At 35.4% G+C, this 21,201-nt stretch overlaps 2 protein-coding genes across 5 annotated transcripts in view; one reads left to right on the forward strand and one right to left on the reverse strand.

The window, feature by feature from the left end:
• The window catches only part of Rbcn-3B (WD repeat-containing protein Rbcn-3B), a 57,863-nt gene that overhangs the window by 34,742 nt on the left and 1,920 nt on the right, over positions 1–21,201 (forward strand). For all 4 annotated transcript variants that reach the window (XM_013320920.1, XM_013320922.1, XM_013320923.1 and 1 more), the window contains 11 exons: positions 16,610–16,773; positions 17,042–17,205; positions 17,343–17,489; positions 17,698–17,840; positions 17,946–18,057; positions 18,138–18,252; positions 18,571–18,712; positions 18,994–19,053; positions 19,493–19,678; positions 20,106–20,232; positions 20,655–20,832. In XM_013320920.1, the coding sequence (XP_013176374.1) occupies positions 16,610–16,773; positions 17,042–17,205; positions 17,343–17,489; positions 17,698–17,840; positions 17,946–18,057; positions 18,138–18,252; positions 18,571–18,712; positions 18,994–19,053; positions 19,493–19,678; positions 20,106–20,232; positions 20,655–20,832 (1,538 nt within the window). The remainder of the gene's footprint in view (positions 1–16,609; positions 16,774–17,041; positions 17,206–17,342; positions 17,490–17,697; positions 17,841–17,945; positions 18,058–18,137; positions 18,253–18,570; positions 18,713–18,993; positions 19,054–19,492; positions 19,679–20,105; positions 20,233–20,654; positions 20,833–21,201) is intronic.
• Positions 261–1,276, reverse strand: LOC106124354 (larval/pupal cuticle protein H1C-like). The gene is made up of 2 exons (XM_013320925.1): positions 1,198–1,276; positions 261–1,071 (listed from the first exon to the last, which is right to left on the reverse strand). Exons 1-2 carry the CDS (start codon positions 1,207–1,209, stop codon positions 379–381), a joined length of 705 nt encoding a protein of 234 aa, XP_013176379.1. The 5' UTR covers positions 1,210–1,276; the 3' UTR covers positions 261–378.

Genomic DNA, 21,201 nt, shown 5'->3' on the forward strand with positions numbered 1-21,201 from the left:
ATAGTTAAAACTTAGTCATTTAGTTTTTTTTTCGTTTTTATATCATTATTTCGATTTGAAATCGACATTTGTCTACTGTAATGTTTACAAATGCAGTTAAGAATATAGTCATTATAGAATGTGATATGTAATTATTAATTTTATCTTGTTTTTATGAACACTCGAAAAAACTTGTATTTGTGCGTACACAAATTTTAGCTCCATTATACTTTTAATAAAATGTCTTCATTGATAATATTGCAAATTGAATGAAAAACAAGTTAATTTACTATTTCATTTATTCACTCATCCTCGCCTATTTTGCCTGTACATTTTTTACATTTAAATTACATTCCAAACATCTGAGTATTAGATTTGGTAACTAAAAGCTATCACAGTTTACCATCCATGCGCGAGTCCGTGTCCGTAAGCGCCATGGGCGGCGTAGGCAACGGGCGCGTGCAGGAGTGGTGCGGGGTGGGTCTGGGAAAGGGACTGGGTGGCCACGGACCGGCTGCCGGCGATAGCGTGACCCGCAATCAAACCGGGAGCGGCGTAGGCGGCGGGCGCTGCGGCATACGCGGCCGGAGCAATGGCGGCGTGACCGTAGGCGGCGTGGCCGATCAGAGCAGGTGCGGCGGCGTATGCGGCAACAGGGGCGACGTGACCGGCGAGCTGCTTAGCCAGCACGGGGGCGACACCAGCGGCGGCACCGTCCAACTGAGCTTCGGCGGTCTTGACGGCGTCTACGGCTTGCCATGAGTGATCTTCGGCGGCGTTGGCGGCCTGGCCGTGGATCTCGGAAGCCTGGTCGTGCTGTTCGCGGGCGGCGTCGACGGCGGCGCGGGCGTGGTCGGAAGCCTCAACGTGCGCGTCGATGGCGGCACCCTGGATGTCTCCGGGAGAGATGGTGGGCAGAGCAGGTGCAGCGTGGGCGACGGCAAGGGGTGCGGCATGGGCTACGGCAAAGGGAGCGGCGTGCGCTACGGCATAGGGGGCGGCATGACCCACTAAGCCGTGAGCGTAGGGTGCGGCCAGCAGAGCGCCGGAGGGCGCGGCTGCGGCGCAGGCGAGGACGGCGGCGGCGACAATCTGGAAAGAAAAAATCCCATAGAATATCGTACACCGTATTCCAACAATCCAGTATTTGAGTCACGTCACTAATGTTAAGTCACAACACTATTCACGTAACACAATTTTAGAGGCGGTTCAACTAACCAGAACTCTCATCTTGCACTTCTGTGGTAGACTGCTCGAAGGCTACTGATTGCTCTCATTTCGTTGCCGCCGGTTTTTATAGTCGTACCGCGCGTGGTGTGAAACGGAACGCGCGCGAAAAAAGTAAGTGGTCGCTCTCAAGGGCGGGAAGGGTGCAGGAAGCTTGGTTATTTTGACTGATAGATATGTGGTCAAATTTTGATGCAGCCTCGGCCTTTGTAGTTGTGGTCAGTGTCAATAATTTACTGATCACAGTAATTTAAACTCATCGATTTATTCGTCAATTTTTCTGAAAATATGAAATAACTAACTTGACCTATATATCTATTGTGGTAGGTTGCAAGGCGCGTGAGAAAAACGTGTAGATTTTATGGTATGAAGCACGGTATAATTTTTGCTCTGTAAAGAATATATTTACATTAATTTAAATGCATCATACATCTGAAGTTAATGTAATACTCAATTAAAATAATACTTATGTGGGTAACGAGGTTTATTTGATTGCGTAAGCAATGCTTCAACATTATAATCTCATTTTTGTCATTAGTTTCTATGAATGGGGAAAATAAAACTTAACGGTGGGAAACTCTTTTCATCATTTTATCTACGTTAAAGCGCCCTTGGTGGTTTCATGAGCATTAAGTGTTTTATTTCCAATGAAAACCTAATTTTTTTATCTTTCTGTTGCAATTTTTTACTATAAGTTAACTTATACGTGCGAGAGTGGCTTAAGCTATATTTCGTGACGTTAAATTCTGAAAATTTTCTAAAAAAAATAAAGAGTTTAGTTCTAGTTTCTAATTATAATCTTATTTAACATGTGTTACATGACTTTAGGTTCGTTCTCCCATTCCTCAATGTAAAGCTTATTGCTTTTAAACAAGTATTTTGGTTTCTATTGCCGATGACAATAATGTTTTATATACTGTGCAAACTGATTTATTACACAAATTCTGACATCGTTTACGTGGAAACATCAGATGTGACATTAGTGTCTATAATGTATAGAATTATGTTGCAATGTCTTCTATCATATAGCACGGAAAGCATAAGATATTAAACTCTATGTGATAAAAAATAGAAATCAAAATCGAATGAAAGTTGAATATTGTAACGAACATTAGGTCAGCAATAAGTATTTACAATACAGCTGCAACTTGACCAGTATAACTTGACACATTGCAGACCATTGTCTATCTATAATTCACATACCAATATGAAATAGTTTACGATTAACAATATTACATTAAAATGCTTGCTTTATTATTGTTAACATTATTATTTTACTTTTTTATAAAACTGATAACTGAACACAGAAGACAAGCTCTTCGTCTGATGAGTGCGTGTGCAGGAGACCTTATTTTTAGGAACTAGGGTAGGACATTATTGTAGATTTGGAAAGTTATTTTACCCTATTTGTATTAAGATAGATAATAATTATTTTGGTCGCTTGTTCTATATACAAGTTTTAATTTAGTGGTTTAACATAAACCTTGCCTATGCAACTTTCACCGCCACACCCTGCCGTTGTTGGTTATTTTAGTACAATTTGCAATACGTTTGCGAACTTGTGATCGGTTCAAATAGACAAATTAGGTCAATAAAACAAGAAATTTATAACGACATATTTTTGGCACGCCCCAAATGAAATAAAGAAAACAAGAAACTTCCTGGCCACTTACAGGATTACAATGTTATTTTAGAAAAAGAAGATAGGGTCTGTGGTCTCTGACTACAATTCTGGGTTATTTTGTTTACATGAATAAACTTTGATAATAATATTAACACAGATATGCAAAATAAATAAAGTTTGACTTAAATAATATATCCCTTGATCTGAAAACATTTGATATGTGACGTCAGGTCGCATCATTAGGCTAGTATTAGCCTAGCCTACATCTTGCAATTTATCATTAAAATCACCCGGGTTTCGCCATCGTGCGAAACGTCTGCGAAGTGTTAATACGTGTATTTTCGCACGTAATTTGGAAACAGTTATTGTCAATTACTCGATAGAACAATGTACTATAACTATGCTTATAAATGCGCTTTGTTTGAATATACAAGGTTGTAATTGTTTGGAGAATGCGGTTTTTTTGCGTTTTTAATTATTCAACTTTTTTATTATTGTTTGAATATTGCGTTTTGTATTTTTTGTATTTGTTCTTACGGTGAAGGAAAACATCGCGATGCTGCACATATCTGAGAAGAAATTCAAAGATATGTGTGAAGTCAACCAACCCGCACTTGGCCAGCGTGGTTGACTAATCACCCTTAACTCAGGGTAGGCTCCGAGCCCCACAGTGGGGACTTATAGTGAGATGATGATGATGATTTTTTTTCGTTATGAGGCATATAGACTCTATCGATTAATATTACGATTTAGCATCGTTTATATACAGTATTATTTTAGTAATTAAAAAAATGCCTTTCTTTCTTTAGTCATAAATCTAAGCTTTATAGGATTTTATGTCTGTAGTTTACATAACAATTAACTATATCTTACTTTTGTAATGAAATTACAAATCTATATTTATCAATTACATCTGATAGGTCAACATTAAATGGTCTGATATAGATTAAAGGCGGTCGTGGTAACCGACCTTTATCGTCCGGCTATACTTAGCCACTTATTAGCCGCATAACGTAATAGAACTAAAATGCTAAGACGCAATTATAGAATTGTTGTAGTGGTCGTTTTGTATCGCGAGGTTACAATGGACATGAGTGGGGAAGGATTTATTACGCAAGCGGCTAACTGGAGCGGGTTTGCGCAAACGCGGACGAATTTTTCTTTGTTACATATTTAAATACGTACTTAAAATATTTTTTAAACAAGCTGCCAGTAGTAAAGTCGTCTGTCTTAATATTACTTCAGCTACTTATTTTACAGACAATAAAAAAGTAAGAAATATTTACAACTTTAGATTCCTTTAAAATTTTCGTAAGTTCTGTAATTATTTGCATCTTGTTTGTTTTTAATATAATTATGAAAATCAGTTTAACTTGTTATTAGAATACAGTAGGCAAGGCGTTTTGATTTAACTAGGGCCAGCTGAAACCTTATCCAATCAGAACGTGCAATAAGAGGAAGTGTCAAATAACATAGAATATAACTTAGCTGTAACCCGCGACTCCGATTTCGCGGAACTAAAAAAAACTTAAGAAGTAGCCTATGTGTTCTTCCAGACTATTCCCTACGTCTATGCCGAATTTCATAGAGATTTACGCAGCAGGATGATACCTTCAAATAAACATCCATCCATCTATTCATGTAATTCGTATTTATACGATAAGATATACGTAATCTATCTTTTGTCGTCATTTGTGTAATTATATTGATACTTAAAAAGGTATTACAAGATTCAAACTTAATGAAGGTCTGTACGTGGTACACCTCATCACTTTTACATCTTGTCGATGCCTAAAATTGTCTTTTGTGCAGCATCTGCAACAAAACAGCGTTCAAAAAGTTTGCACTATAATACGTAGAAATACTCGGTAAGTTTGTCTATGTGGCAATCTTTTAAAATTAATATCACTAATATTCTTACAGTGTATAGGCGTGTATGGTCATTTAGGTCAGTTGAAGGTGTCATGGTGAATTTTAATGTACTACGCATTGATTGTGGCCCAGTTTGCTATACGCGTAGTTTACTACCAACCTCCCTGAAAATTGCAAAATTATACATCTAAAAATATTAGTTATCAAATAATACGATAAATTTTACTTTAATCGAGAAATATTAATATATTTTCAAGGTCATTTTAACATGAAGTTTATATTGCATAAACACCTTTATAAATATACTAGCTGTCGCCCGGGACTCCGTCTGCACGGAATGAAAAAAAAACTTAATAAGTAGTCTATGTGTTCTTCCGGACTATGTTCTATATGTATGCCAAATTTCATTGAGATCCGTTCAGAAATTATGGAGATACATTCGAACAAACATACATCCATCTAAACATTCGCATTTATAATATTATTATAGTAAGAAGTAAGATGACAAAACGATTTGTTAATTTTTAGAGTACAGCTCGTAACTTCGATAAATTTCGCATTTTTTTTATATTGTTCCATCTCAGTGCAAAGTCCTTACTGATCTATTTATATACGTCACGCTCTAAAGACTCTGATTTAACTCTATTTTAGAGGTTAATCACCTAAAGTGAACATGCCTATATACGTGTGAGTTTCTACTGCCGAAACATCTTACCAAAACATGTTTGTTAATAATGTAATTTTTTTATCTTCTTTATTAAACTTGCTTATAAAACATGTAACGTGTCGATATACTATGATTATGGCCTATTGACCATAGTCAAGGGTAGACCATAGCCTAGTCGCCCCTATCATAGATTAGGCTCCGAGCCACTCGGTGGGGACATATAGAGACAAGAAAGAGATACGCTAGGAGTTAATATTTTTTGTACAAACAAAGTTTCTAATAATATTCCTAATAGTTTAAGAGCGTGTAGAATTTAAACTTACAAATATTAATTTTTAAAATCTGGATGATGGATTTTTTTTAATTTTGTTTTTTGGAAATTATATTTAAGTACGAACTACTAATAAAATGATGAAATATGAATAAATTTTTTCGATCTTACCGATAGAAAAAGTTAAGTTCATGTTTATGTTGATTATCGATAAAACACGAATAAAATGACATTTAAAAAAAAAATCCTAGCTAGATCGATTTATCGCCCCCGAAACCCCCTAAATACTAAATTTTATGAAAATCGTTGGAGCCGATTCCGAGATTCCAATTATATACATACAAGAATTGCTCATTTAAAGATATAAGATTTATACAAATTACAGTTATTCGATTCATCAATACGGCGGTATTACATATGAGACATATCGTATTACGTGTGAGGAAAGATCACTTAGCTATTGTCTACGCTGAGATATGTATAGAGTAGATCGCAGGCAGTCACGTCACGCCCTGCCATTCACTCGCCTGTGTCCGGTAACAAACATGTAAGCTAGAACGGTTGTGCCTTCAGTAAATTTGGTTAATCAATCCTTTAGCCTAGATGTTACCAGTCTGGATCTACGAATTATAAAAATATTAAACAATTTGTATAAAAAAACGAACAAAGAGAATTGCAGGTTTTATTGTCATACTAAATTCATCTATATCAAAGTTTAATGTTGATTAGTAAGGAAATAAAATTTACGAAAATATATAATAAGTGTTGTAATGTATAAAATGCCCATAACTGTAGACAACTTAACATAGAGTAAGATTTTAGAGAGTCCAAAAAGAATTTGAAACTTATATCTACTTACGAGAAAAGCTATTCCAATGTTAGAAATCATTAACTTATGAAAATGATATTATTTTAACGGGAAATCCGTGTTAATAAATTGTAATAACCACAAGGAAATGACACATTATCTCGCTTCCGCTTGTAACAAAGCCCTTACCTTTCACCCTGCATTCCTGACCACGGCCGCCGGACCTGATATAATTCAATATAATGACCTCGGTGGGGACACAGACTTACCAATATTATTACAAACGAATTAATATAACTAGACAATATCACCTTTATTTCTATATACATAAAGTATACGATAAGAATGTATAAGTCTTTTGTTTTAGTTGCGAATGTAATGACGTGGTAATGTAAGTTATGAACTTGGGTTTATATAAAAAATGAGTGCGCGTATGATTGTTGTTAATTCTACGTGAAAGGAGACAAGCGACGGGTGATTTGTTATTGAATTGTTTCGTAATATTGTTAATAGATATTTGAAATATATTACTAAATTGTTTAATGTGATTATCGTTGTAGGTTTGGTAATATTATTTTTAGGTGCGTTTAAAATCTTTGTACAATGTTAGTTCAATTTAAAGATGAAATAATTCTTTCGGATATCGTATTTAAAGGGTTTATTCACGTTTTCTAAAACTTCAAAGATATGGTGCATTTCGAATGAAAAATTCTTTATCTTGCGCCAACGTTAAGTAAAACCTCCAGGTTTTACTAAACGTTGGCTCTATTTTCTAAGGCTAGCCGCCTTTCTATCGCACACCTAAGTGGGAGTTAAATTAAACAAATACATTATTTTTATAAGTTTAAATTAATTGTTTTTTCACTAAATATTGTCTATTAATATGGTCATATATCAAAAAAGTTTAAATTCGGTCTATTGTTACTAAGTAACTCAATGAACCCGGATACAAAAAAGTACGATATATTCTCGTTTAGCAACCTTTGCAAAATTTATTGTCGCTAACGAATGTCGGTAGATATCTTTAGGAATTCAAATGCACTTGCACGTGTTCGTTGCAACATTTGACGTAACTTGTGCAATGATAAGCCATCTCACAGTTTACTAGAAGAAAGCGGTTTAAATGATATGAAGATATGGTTCATTTTACAATGAAGAAAATTCAATCATCCTGTACTCTGTATGTACAGAGTTTACTTAGTGCGTGAATAAGAAATAAATGAAACGAATGAGAGGAAAAAAATTGAAATTAGTTTTTGTATTTCATGTCTAATAGAATTCCTGAGTCTATTTAATTTGTTTTTTTCAATTGTTTCGTTTATTTTGTTTAACAAAAAATATCAAAATTCATTAATCACACATATTTACCAACATATTATGGTATTTATACACCCTGTACCAAATTTTCTATTTAAAAATATATAATAGAGTTCGCATATAATCGTAATTGAAACTTACAATTGCTTTTAATATCGTACCACCTGCTTAATTTAAACTTATTGGCAATTGTGTAAAACTACGCAGTTGCCTTACTTAAAGTTTACGTGCAAAATTATTACAATAAAGTGACCGCTATACCAAGTTGGTATTAATAAATTAAATTATCAACTGCGTACCGCATTGCTAAATTGTTTGGTCGAGGAAATTACAACGTTCTAATATTTTACACTATAGAGTTATAATACTATGTGTAGCCCGCGACTCCGTCCGCGCACAATTAAAAGAACTTAATGATTACCCTATGTGTTTTTCCAGACTGTGTTCTATATTTATGCCAAATTTCATCAAGATCCGTTTAGTCGTCCCGGAGATATCTTCAAACAAACATCCACCTAAACTTTACATTTATAATATTAGTAAGATTACTCGAATTACTTTTCATAAATACATTAGCGTATACTGCATATTATGTGTTGAATAAATATTGCCATATTATGTTTTCCATTCAAAATTTGATCTAAATGAGATTATTTTTTCGTCAGCATAAAGAGTAATTCTTAAGCTTTTACTTATAAAGCTATCGAAAACTGATCAAAAAATATTTAAGTACTAAGATAAAATAAATGCAACCACGTACAGTTTCAGTATGACGATGTCTTTATGTATTATTACGTGACCATATAAGATACGCCTACATGATGTAACATTTTGGTTTAACTTGCATTGTTTAAAACAAACTTATTTTGTATGGAAGTTTTAAATTCCAGTTGACAGAAAAAAAATCTTTTATTACTTCTTAACCCGTTAAGTACTACTTCGTTACTAGTTAAGTAAAAGTAAACTAGTTAATTAAAAAAAAATTGAAATGTTATCTGTTTGATCGACACAAAATATTCTTTTCTAAAAAAAAAATTATAAGAGAATGAGTATTGTCTTTTACATGACTTTTTCGTAGTACAAGATTTACAGCACTAAAGGTCTAAAAGGTTTAGAATCTACAGGCACTTCTGTGATTCCTAACGACCGTGACTACGGAAGTATACTTAAACAATGACCACTACATACCAGCCTTTTTTTTTAAAGTACAGTAACTTAAGAATTGACCACGATTGCCCAACCCGGCGGCCCCGCTGACTAGACCCTCGTGCGTTGATTATCTTGAATAGCAAAGGTTATCTTTGTCAATGTCGAAATTAAAGATTCGATGCGATATAATCGACGCCGCTGATTGTTGGGAACTGGATGCTCTGTGAAAATAGTCTGAGCTACACAATCATTTAATTGTTTTTGTCTATTTTGTACAGCTGTATAAATCTTTTTTGCGAATGTTTAGATTCTCCAAAACGGCTTAAATGTGAAATTTGACATAGATGTAGAGCATAGTCTGGAAAAACACACGTTCTTTATACCGTACGAAAGGAGTTGTAGGCGAGAGCTAGTATAAAATAGTTGTAAAAAAATAAAAGAAGATACACAAAGAGATTTAAGATATCGAAATACTTTACTGATGATTTTAATGACCAACATTCACGTTGATCGTTCAACTGTGAATTTCCACAGCGGAGAAACCAATAAAATTAAATAAATTCATATTGTTACACTGTTTTTTTTTTTCAAATTTAAATAATGTTTTTGTCTAAATATTCAGTAGTGGAACTTTAAGAAAAATATGTTCGAAGCAGTTTTCAATTTTCGTATAACTAAGCGAAGATATCCGATTACGGACAATTTGCAAATCTTAACATATTTAAGCCTACATAAAGTTGTGTTTACTTACTTACATTAAAGTGTCAATAGTGTCATCATATGACCCAACCTGCGATGGAGCTCATCAAAACTTGATTATCTTGTTGCGATCGCAACTAAATTGCACGAAAATTACATCTACAGCGGATGTCGTTGGTTTATCTTATACTTTATGGAAAATACGCTAAAATATTCTTTGTACAATTCTAGTCATGAAAATTGTATAATAAATAGATTTTTTATAAAAAAAAAAAACATTTTTATCGTATATATCACCAACAAAAGTTCAAATTTTTATATTACTAATAAGTGAAAAGTGCACGAAGCTGTTCAATATAATTATGGGATATTTAAACAGTGGCTTAGTCTAAATTTCTCACCTAAACTAAACTAGACGGTTCCCTTAGTGACTTACTAAGTGCGAGTAAGTAAATGTAAGTCTGTGCATACCTTAAAAATAACGCAAAGTAAATATGTTTAAGGCCAACGCCTATCGACGCACTAAATAGTTACACGCACTATTATCTCAATTGAAAATCAAATTAAAGACTCGCAACCTGGCTCTTAGAATACGAGGCCGATCATTTAAAAAAAAAAACAACCAAAATAAACTTATCAATGGCCTTCCTTGTACAATTTATTTTTTATTCCTTAAACAACTTTATTTCCTTTTATGTAAAGTATATTATAAATAAATGATTGCAATTAAAATCATTTTAATGAAACAGTTAAATGTTTAATATGACATTTGTATGTAAATTTAATTCTATATTACGGTTAAATAACTCGTTAAACGACCTTAAGTTATACGCTTTCATACACGAGCCTTAAAAAGTATAACGAATTACTTAAGTCTGTTTGCAAGAACATCAAGTATGGTTTTGCTTGATTACATAGATTTTATTACGTTTTGTCTTGAATGTCACAATTGCAACGAAACCAGAGTAAAGGAAATGTTGAAAAGGAGATGAAATTACAGTGGCTGTTGCTTAACTTGTTACTAACACGAGATATGTCTGTGTTACAGTATTGTTTTAATAAGGAAATACAGTCGAACCTTGAAAAGCGAGATATCAAGGGACCATGATGTTTTTTCTCGCTTCTAAAGGGGTCCGAACCCGAGTTTCTCGCTTACGTTGGTCGTCTGTTGGGACAATGACTCGCTTATTCAGTTGACTGTACTAGGATGTTTACATTAATATCAGATTTAGTACCTGTAAACGTTATTGGCTTTTGCAAATGAAGAATGGATTGTAGAAATGTAGATACGATAAATAATTAGTAACATAGCACTTACATGTTTTATTTCAATCGTGTGTTTAGCTCTCGCTAAAGTAATGTTGCAAACTTACCGTGAACTCACACGAATTCTGCCATTCCCACGGTATTTCACGACGAACGATTGTAACTACAGGATGCTTGTTTTAAATATTCATGTACTTATCACATATCATAACGTTATTTTTAGACAAATATGTGGGTTGTTGCTATACAGAATATTATTATACTAGCAACCGCACGCGACTCCCTCCGCGCATACTTAAAAATAAAGTTAAGTAACCTCAGTGTTCTTCTTAATTTTTCTTAATTAAGCCTTTCTGGAGTCACCTTCTTACAAACATACATACATCCAACTATACAATATTACATATATTTTGTTTATTAACGTAGTATTATTTTAGTTTAAGTGATACAAAAATTTATTTTCATGAAATTCGAACTCTGTTATCATTATGGATAAATCTTGCACTAAATCACTGAGCTATCGCGGTTTCCGCTTCGTTTAGGTTACACTTTAGTTCTATGTAATCATATCCCAGATAATTCAAGCGTAAACGCATTCACTTTTCTTAATATTTACCAGGTCATTTTAGCACCAAGTAATTTGAGACATATTTAAATTGTACCAAAAATATATTACGTTTAAAAACAGAGTTAACTTTTTGAACAGGTGTTAAGACAGTGGAAACCCACAATTACATAATCTATTCAGTTCTTTAATTGGAAGCTATGAGCAACAGTTATTACTTTGTACAAGTTGAATAGACATTCAGTCTAGAAATAGGTGTGCTGTGCCTCTTAACTATAGACTACAAAAGTTCTAACAACTGTCATGTACGAGGACGTGTGACTCAGAAGTCTTTGTATCTATAATTCATAAAAAAAATGACAGGTTGTCATAAACTGGCTTTACTGCGCCGGACAACTTTCCTAAAGTACAAGGTTCGTATTGCCGGTAGTGATGTTACGTTGTGAGAAGGAAATATCGATATTCTGTTTCCGGTCGATAAACGAATTTTTTAAATTTATTTTAATTCTAGTTCGTTACTGTCGCTTGTTAGATGTTTTTTTTACTTTAATATAATAAAAAGCTTAATTATTAAAATAAAAATTATGTATTTGGTTTGCAAAAGTAAGTACGTTAGTTGTCACAATAAATCACCATTTTTTCAAGACGCAAATAGTAAGGAGATGAAATAAAAGCTAGGCAGAGAGAGAGAGAAAGAATAAAATAATATTTGGTATTAAGTAAATAAATATTCTTATCGATAAACCGATCACAACACTATATCCAGGCCAGTAGGCGCCCATGTTATTGCATAGATCCGGAGACAAGTTGTCATTTCGTCGGTGCCGCAGTAAATACCAGTCAGTAGCCTTGTCCCACTCAATTCTTATTATCCTTATTGCTGAGCCAACTCAAATATTGATATTATTTGTGTCTCGATAAATAGGACATATAAAAGCATATATTTTTTTTATTGGGCTATTCCAAAATATTTGAACCGAGCTGTCACCCGCGACTCCATCTGTACGTAGAACTTAGTCTGGAAGACTCCAATTTTCAACGGGATTCGTTCAGCCCTTCTGGAGATCCAAAAGGACTGAACAAATCAATCCATCCATCCATCTATACAAATATTCGCATTTATAATATTATTATAGTAAGATTTAGGTTGGTGTATGTTAACTAAGTTTATAAACTCTTGTCATGCAAACGAGCAATAGTTATGTCGAATATAAAAGTCTTAAGACTTCTAATTATCCTGTTTGCTAAAATAACCTAAACATTATGTCCTTTCAACAAGTGACATAGTCTACTTGTTCAGTTCTCGACTGTAATTGCCACCTTGACATTTGTGGTCATGCTACAGGTTTGACACCAGACCTTATGTGGCATGACACATGCCCACATGTAGTGACTAATTGTAGCATTATATACCAATTATTATCGTCTCAAAGTTCAAAATGTAGCCGCAGGAAATCGAATTTAAAATTTACACCTTGTATAGGGTTGATAGTCATTCGTACTTTAATTTTTCATCATTTACCGTGGGTTTCTGATGATAAATATCTCTGTATAAAACATATCGTTATTCCGGTTATTATCTTTGAGAACACGGAAATAACAATATGTTTTAAATTGAGATTTTGGACTCAGAAACCCAAGGTAAAGCACGATTTTAAAATCAATCAATAACAATTACCTACCAATATAATCCAATTGGATTCGGTTAAGTTATTTTTACTCTTCTACCAATTTAAAACGTCAGTCCAAATAACATCTTTGATGATAAATAATTAGGTATAATTTCATTACCATTATTTATTTGAGCTAAAAATATCGATATTTTTTAAAAATAAAATTGGCAACCCTATTATATTTGTTCTCATAGCACAGTGACTTGCCCTCAAACAATCTCAGTCATTGTTTCTGCTTCCATTTATAGTTCAGATGTGTGTAAGATATGAAGCACAGTTGCACGCCATCTGTCGCCATCTGACACACCCATTTAATAATAAAGAACTGTGTATTCTATACTAGCTGTCGCCCGCGACTCCGTCTGCGCGCAGTTAACAAAAACTTGATGAGTCGCCTATTTGTTCTTCCAGACTATGTTCTACATCTGTGCCAAATTTCATCAAGATCGGTTGAGCCGTTCCGGAGATACATTCATCCATTCAAACATTCCCATTTATAACATTAGTATGATTATTAAGAAATTTGACACAGATATGGAAGACAGTCTGGAAGGACACATAGGCTACTAATTAAGTTTTTTTTATTAATTCCGCGCAGATGGACTCGCGAGCGACAGTTAGTATTCGATTGTCGAACCTATAAAATATATACTAAACGTGAATATAATAAGAGGGGAATGCCGAAAAGTTATAGGTGATAAAAACAAGGACAGTAACTTACACATGTTTTTGTTAGTGAAAACCCAGAAGTATTACAAACTGCGTAAACCAACATCCGCAAATCGAATGTCAAGTATTGTTACAGTTTTGCCTTATCAGGAAAATCCCTTAAGGAAAGAAATGTTATTATCTAGACCTTAAAATCCCAAAGGTTATCCATTAACATTGACATTTAAACATCTATTTTAAGTTTACAATATGTATTTAAGTGATTTTAAAGATCAAACTTACTTTCATTATTACTCTTATATGACATGTCGAAGGAAATAAGTAGAGATATATACATATACTAGTTGTCATCCGCGACTCCATCTGCGCTGAATATCCATATAAAATTGCATAAAAATCAGTCAAGCCGTTTCGGGGGAGTACGATAACTAACATTGTGACATGATAACTTTATATATAAGATTTCTTTATATTATTTGATATATTAAGTATATATAACCAGTCGGCGATAATGATGAAATCAATATCTATTTCCTCGTTACACGCGATATTTAAGCTAAGGATTGTTTATTTCGTAAGCTTTGCGAATGCGGCACCACGGTGCGTTTAAATTTGATACCGCCTACCAGCATTTGTAAACGAAAGCGCTTAGTAAACTATAATATTATTTGTTGAAAATGTTTGATCCGAATAATAATAAACATTTGAAATATGGACAAAAGCGACAAACAAAACCCCAGTTTGTTTCCATTCAAAAAAAAAGTTTTTTTTCAGAGACAATATGAATGTGTGTTTTGGTAATGTTCGCAGTTTCTAAATATAGAGACGGTAGTAAATATCATATATATTACAATTAAAACGTTTACAAAGTGAAGCTTTTAAAAGCGCATGCATTATGCGCTTTAAGTCACGTAAATGCGTAATGTCCGAGCTACGGATATGCATCAGACTATCAAGGCTGGACATGAACTAGGTTGACCGCGCCCCGCCGCCGCACCGGCCTACGGATTACGAAACGTGATCTTATTGTACGGTCGAACTATGGTGACCATAGACTACGACTATACATTGGTAATGTACAGTCAGCTCCATACATTTGTATTTATAAAAGTTTAGAGGCCTTCACTGTCAAAAAAAATGTATTCTTGGTTCTAGAAAACTCAAGGCCTGTACAAATATCTCAACTTTTATAAATGTATACATAATTATTTAGCTGACTGTACCACTGGATAAGTAAAATAATATTGTAATTGTATGTCTTTTAAGAAGCAGAATTATATTTTAAATATTTGCATCGGCAGTGAAACAGTGTAAAATATTCGCGGTTACTTAACACGACAACTAAACTTCTACCGTGCATTCAGTAAAGCTACGCTTCATAAAACAAGCTCTTTGTAAATATGAAAATCTTTAAAAATCTTATATATAAAATTCTCGTATCACAATTTTCGTTCCCATACTCCTCCGAAAAGGCTTAACCGATTCTCATGAAATTTTGTGAGCATTTTGAGTAGGTCTTAGAATCGGCCAACATCTATTTTTCATCCCCCTAAAATGTTAAGTTTTTTTAATTCCGCGGACGGAGTTGCGGGCGACAGCTAGTGATTATATATATTGAAGCAATTATCATAAGGTATTTGATCATGGTCACTGTAGTAAATACGAGGGCTATTCGAATGCTAGAGCCGCTTTCAACAGTTCCCGATATCATATCGCTACCAGCATAGAATAATATTTAAACTTATTTTAATACCAATTAAACTAAATTATATATTATTATGATGTAACATAACACGAGGGAGTCTTTCGTCTTCTAATCATAACGAAATAGACCAGAAAAAATAAAGCAATGGCCACTAAGATTCTGCTATGGCAATCAGTGCCGTTTGGCAATTCCAATCTGTAGCTTAACCGTGGGTTTTTGAGACCAAAATCATTGTATAAAACATATTGTGATCCCTGTCATTATCTTTGACAAAACACAGATAACAATATGTTTTAAATGTAGATATTGGTTTTAAAAACACTATTAATTTGATGATAATTTGAAAAGTGTTTATAAATTCAATAATTGAATCAGGAAACGATTACAAATGTTCCGGTTAAAATGTATGGAATAATTTATATGTATGTATTTAATTGTATTGATAATCACAATTTAACAAGATAAATATGTAGTTTTAATTTATTTTATGTGTATTTTAATAATAAATTATATACCAGTTTGTTAGTATAGGCGTTTTATATTAAATGTCTGAATAAATTCACGTCAAGGTCAGACATTTCGCAATTGCATAACAAAACCAACAGGTAACAGTGAATATTTGAAATTAAAAGGCGTAACATAATAAATGTTTCGTGATTATTCGCTAGATTTCTAAATATTATATATGAATGTGTTTTTTATTTGTGTAGAGGTTTAGTTACTTTTTTTTTTGGTTGCACCGAAGAAACTCTAAATTTCATCGTAACCAATTTAGTAATATGATTATGACTAGAGAAATAATATGATATCTTAAACCTGTATATGTTAAAACACACTAATAAAGTACTAATCGTTGGTTTCTGAGACCAAAATCTGTGTATGAAAAACATCGCCACTCTTGTCATTATCTCTGACAGAAACAGAGATAACAATATATTTTAAACGGAGTTTTTGTTTCAGAAACTCACGGTTGTTCGTTATTCTATGCTCCAATAATGTTTAAGATGATGTGTTGAAAAAAAATTTAATTGGTTTCATACATTAAAGATTTTTTTTGCCATGTCGCGCTTCTCTATTTTAAGGAATTTGTGTACATTCATATTTTTCTATTGTTCCAGATGAACTTAACCAAAAGCGCAACCGTCCCCGTGATATCTCGCTGGCGGAGCCCCCGCACACCATGGAGATAGCACAGATCTTGATGTCGCTGCTGCACGCCTGGGGTCTTGACCCCGATCTCGACAGGGTCTGCGAGTCCAAGCTCGGCCTGCTACGACCTATGGTCTGATGCAATCTTGTGAAATTATATTTAGCTTCATATTTAGTTCTATCCTATTTATTCTTCTTTCTTCTCTTTGATACTTTTCGTGAGTTGAGATGCTGTTCGTTAAGCTGTAATAATATGTGAGCTGAGATAATGCGTTTAATCCTCTCTGACTTCGCTTAGTTATTTTGTCCCTTAGCTTAAATGAATTTCAACTCAAGTTAAATCCAAGTCTTTGATCAGTCCAAGTCTAAGAAGAGTTGTACTAAATCCTCTATGTGTTCAGGTGCCAGTGTGTTTCGGCGTGGTGTCCCGACACGGGCACATGGCGGTGCAGCTGCCCACTTGGCTTGGCAGCTGGGCGGAGGCGGCGGCCGCAGCGCCCACCGACCCCGCGCTCTTGAGTTCAGATCTACCGCTCGAGCTGTTAAGGCAGGAGAAACTTACCAGGTCAGTTGGAAGGATTGATTTAAAAAAAAATAATAAAAAGAAGTAGATTAAGTAAAACTTCATTCTTTCTTCTTTGTATTAGTGAGCAGAATTATTAGTTAGGCAATGAATTTAGCAATTTTGTGAATATTCCACAGACTTTTCACATCAAAGCTCCATTGGGAGCTCAGCACGACACTAACAACGAACCACTTGCTGTCTATTGTTGCTCTGGCCAATACTCTCATGTCCATGAGCAATGCTAGCTTCGTGCCTGAGCAGGAGGTAGCTAGGAGGATGCACAGGTCAGTATCTCGGAGAATCTAGCGTCTTAACAAAAAGGTCTGGCCTCCGACAATAACAGTTTGGACTCGTCGCTCCTACGCCGAAAAGTCTTAGATTGGAAGCTTTTGTAGTTCATTCTCCGCCGACTGGGCGTCGTATACTTGGCTGATTTTAGACAGTGATACCTTTCCTTTTTCATAATACTTATGAAGGTACTATCTTGTTCAGACCAACGACCCGCACGTCGTCTTGGGGTGGGGACGAGGAGCGTGAGGAGCAGCTGGCCGCACAGCAGGCGCACATCAAGCAGGGCTGGTCTCTGCTCGCCACGTTACACTGTGTCTTATTGCCTGACAAGGTGGTCGCTGCTGGTAGGTCACTTATACTATGCTCAAGGAGCATGCTGGAATATTGAATAAATATTAAGTGTTGTGACTCTAGTTAAATATGAACGTAAGTAATTAATAACATAACAGGAGCGAAGAGTTTCAAGCGCCCTCAAGTAGAAATGTTGGCGCGCAGATGGCAGCACCAGTGCCTGGAGGTGCGGGATGCTTCACAGGCGTTATTGTTGGCTGAACTTGGCAGGTAAATAACTTTAAAATCTCTATATAGATGGTCATGATCAAAGTGTAATGTTCTCGACAAGTAAGAGGTAATTGTTTTAGACTGGGTCCCAAAGGACGTAAGCAGTTGGTGGACAGCTGGGCTCAGTTCCTGCCGCTTTACACGCACACTGAAAGCATCAACCCGCACGCCGCTCAGAAAGAGCCAATAGAAAAGGTAAGGCTAATTACATACTAAATCTACTCATCTAAATCAATTACTGAATTTACTTTAAAATTTTAATAGTGTTTTGTTATCTCCTCGTATAACTCTTTTTATCCCATCCCGTAGTTTTACCAACCCTAGTTTTTTATAAGAGTAGGGAGCAAACGAGCAGCTGGAACATCGAGGTGTTCAGTTCTTTACAATTTCTTACCTTTTGCTCAAGCCAACTTTAACCATTAATGTCACCAATTTGAACCATGCTTTAACCAAGATGACGAAGTCGTGAGCGACAGTTAGTATGATTATTTGATTGGTGTAATATTAATTTAGCCCGAGGTAGAGTCGGAGGAAGAAGAAGAAGAGATAGTCCGCAAGCCATCTTCTCTGGCGGAATTGAAACGCAAGCAGACAACTGCTGTGGTGCTGCTCGGTGTTATAGGGGCGGAGTTTGGGCAGGACATAGCCAGTGAAGGTAAAGCTTTTTTTATGCAATAATTAGGAAAACATAAGTTGGTCGTACAAAGAATATGCTAGTATCATATTTACAAAAAAAACTGTTGGAACCATTGTCTTGTACCTTTACTTATAGTCGATATTGACATATAACCCATTTAATTTATAGCTTTTTTCAGATACATGTATTTTTACATTATGTACATTTCACGTTTTTTTATATAATTTCTTTGCTTGTTACTTCATTGTTTTGCTAATTCTTATGATTTGCTATAATTGGAGTGCGTTACAATATTTTAGGAGCTGCAGGCAGCAAGCGGCGTAAGGACGGCGATAGTAGAAAGAGTTCCATTGTAGAAGGTGAGGTGATATTCATGTATCCATTGATAGCACCAGTAGACCAGCAGTAGACCGGCTGTAAACCACCAGTAGACCACCAGTAGACGACACAATGAATGCGGAAATGAAGCACTTTTATAGTTGTGCCACTTTTGCTTCTATGTGCTTTGTTTTGAAATTTATTTGCACGCTCTTCGACTAATTCTGTGGTTCCTCAAACAGAAATTAGTTTTAATTTCTTGAAATTAATGTACACTTAATGACTCTAATTAACAATTTAACTGTGAGATTGGTAGTCACATAGATTTTCGTGCATTATAGTATTAACTATAAAATAGTTTAGTTTTTTTTTATTGTTAGAAATTTTTTAAATGTTAGGAAAAAAATTCTGTCTCCTAATTTTTTCTACTCATCATCTGAGTCTCATATTACAAAATGTTTCTTAATGTATGGTAATTAGGGTTCACACTGAGCGCATCCAACAACTTAGCGCGTTTAACCGCATTGGCTCTGACTCACTTGTTGCTGGCTCCGGGCAGCGCCAAGCTCCCCGCGCACACGCCGCTGCGCCGCGCCGCTGTCGACCTGCTCGGTCGGGGCTTCGCTGTTTGGGAGCCATATTTGGATGTCAGCCATGTGCTGCTAGGTGATCCTTTATATCTCATGTTATTTTTACTTAAGAAACTTATATTTCATGATACCTAAGTATGTCAATCGGGTTACAGTACGTATGGACTGACAAGGATGTCTGATCAGTGAGCATAAGTTATAATAAATTATGAGTTCCCTAGCGCCACTGACAAACTCGAAAAAGTGTCATCAGACCTTTTTTTCACTGTAACTATCATTTCATGTGATTTCCTTTTATGTTTTTTTCTATGTCCATGTAGGTTTTACATATTTTCTGACAGACCTAACCACGAAAACAGCGCCTCTCTCACCAGTCCAAATAAGATCTTTTGATGGTTTGCTGTGTCATTTCATTATGCCAAGCTACAAAATAATATTTCATGGATTATTTGAAGTTTATGAAGTTGTTAGAGACATTTTTCGATGTAAGGATGTGTGTCCAGGTCTGCTGGAGATGTGTTCCGACGCGGACAAGCTAGTGCCGTCAATGACGTACGGTCTGCCGCTCACCCCACAGGCTGACAGCTGTCGCACAGCGCGGCATGCACTCACACTCATCGCCACTTCCAGGTCACACTAACTATATTACTGTTTGTTCACGTTTATTTAAAAACAAAGCAAAAATTGTCATTTCCACCTCACTAATCTATTTACATGGACAGGTTATGAACTATGATATTACGTGTCTATTTGATTTTTGCTGTTTTGGAACTGACATTTTCGATTCGTAGCGGTGGTGAAGATAGAAACTATTAGACATAGAATTACCCGTCAAGAACTTCAAGAGGTGCGTTTAATCGTTAGTTCCTGAAACCAACTTTGTACTTTGTACAAAACATAGCGTTATCCTTGTCATTGTCATTGATAAAAAAGAATAACTATATGTTTGAAACGGCAATTTTTGTCTCAGAAGCCGACGGTTAGTTGAAACAGAAGCTATAGTTTCTAATGAACGTATCTATATCAGTGGGATATTAATGTTATGTATGCAGACCGGCTGCATTTATAACGACGATGGCGCGCGAGGTGGCGCGATGTGCGGCGGCGGCTGCAGGCGCTCCGCCCCCGCCAGCAGCACTCGCGCTGCAGCGAGGACGCGCCGAGGTGCTGCGCGGCATCGAGCTGCTCATCGACAGGATGCATGCTGAAGTCGCTGAATTACTTGTTGAGGTAAACATAATGCAAACCCACAAGGTTCTTATGGCAGTTTTTTACATTGAAAGGGTCATCTACTAGTGTCCGTATCGACGACACAACAAGAACAAGAAGGTTTTATATCTCCACATAGGAGGTGAACCACCCGTGCATTACGTTCTTTATGTCCAGACTCAGTCTCATCCGGCTCGAAGGACCAGCATATACAACCAGTTCAGCCCCGGATGAAACTGAGTCCGGACATGCAGAACGTAGTAATACCTTCTTGTTCTTGTTGTGCAATCATGTAATATCACGCACAGGCTCTTCTTTAGCCATGGTCGTTGATGCTAAAAACAAGTTTTCAGGGTAACTATGTAACAAAATATTCCTTTGTTCTTTTTC

Source organism: Papilio xuthus, unplaced genomic scaffold, assembly GCF_000836235.2.
Source record: "Papilio xuthus unplaced genomic scaffold, Pxut_1.1 DF825946.1, whole genome shotgun sequence".
Classification (NCBI taxonomy): Eukaryota; Metazoa; Arthropoda; class Insecta; order Lepidoptera; family Papilionidae; genus Papilio; species Papilio xuthus.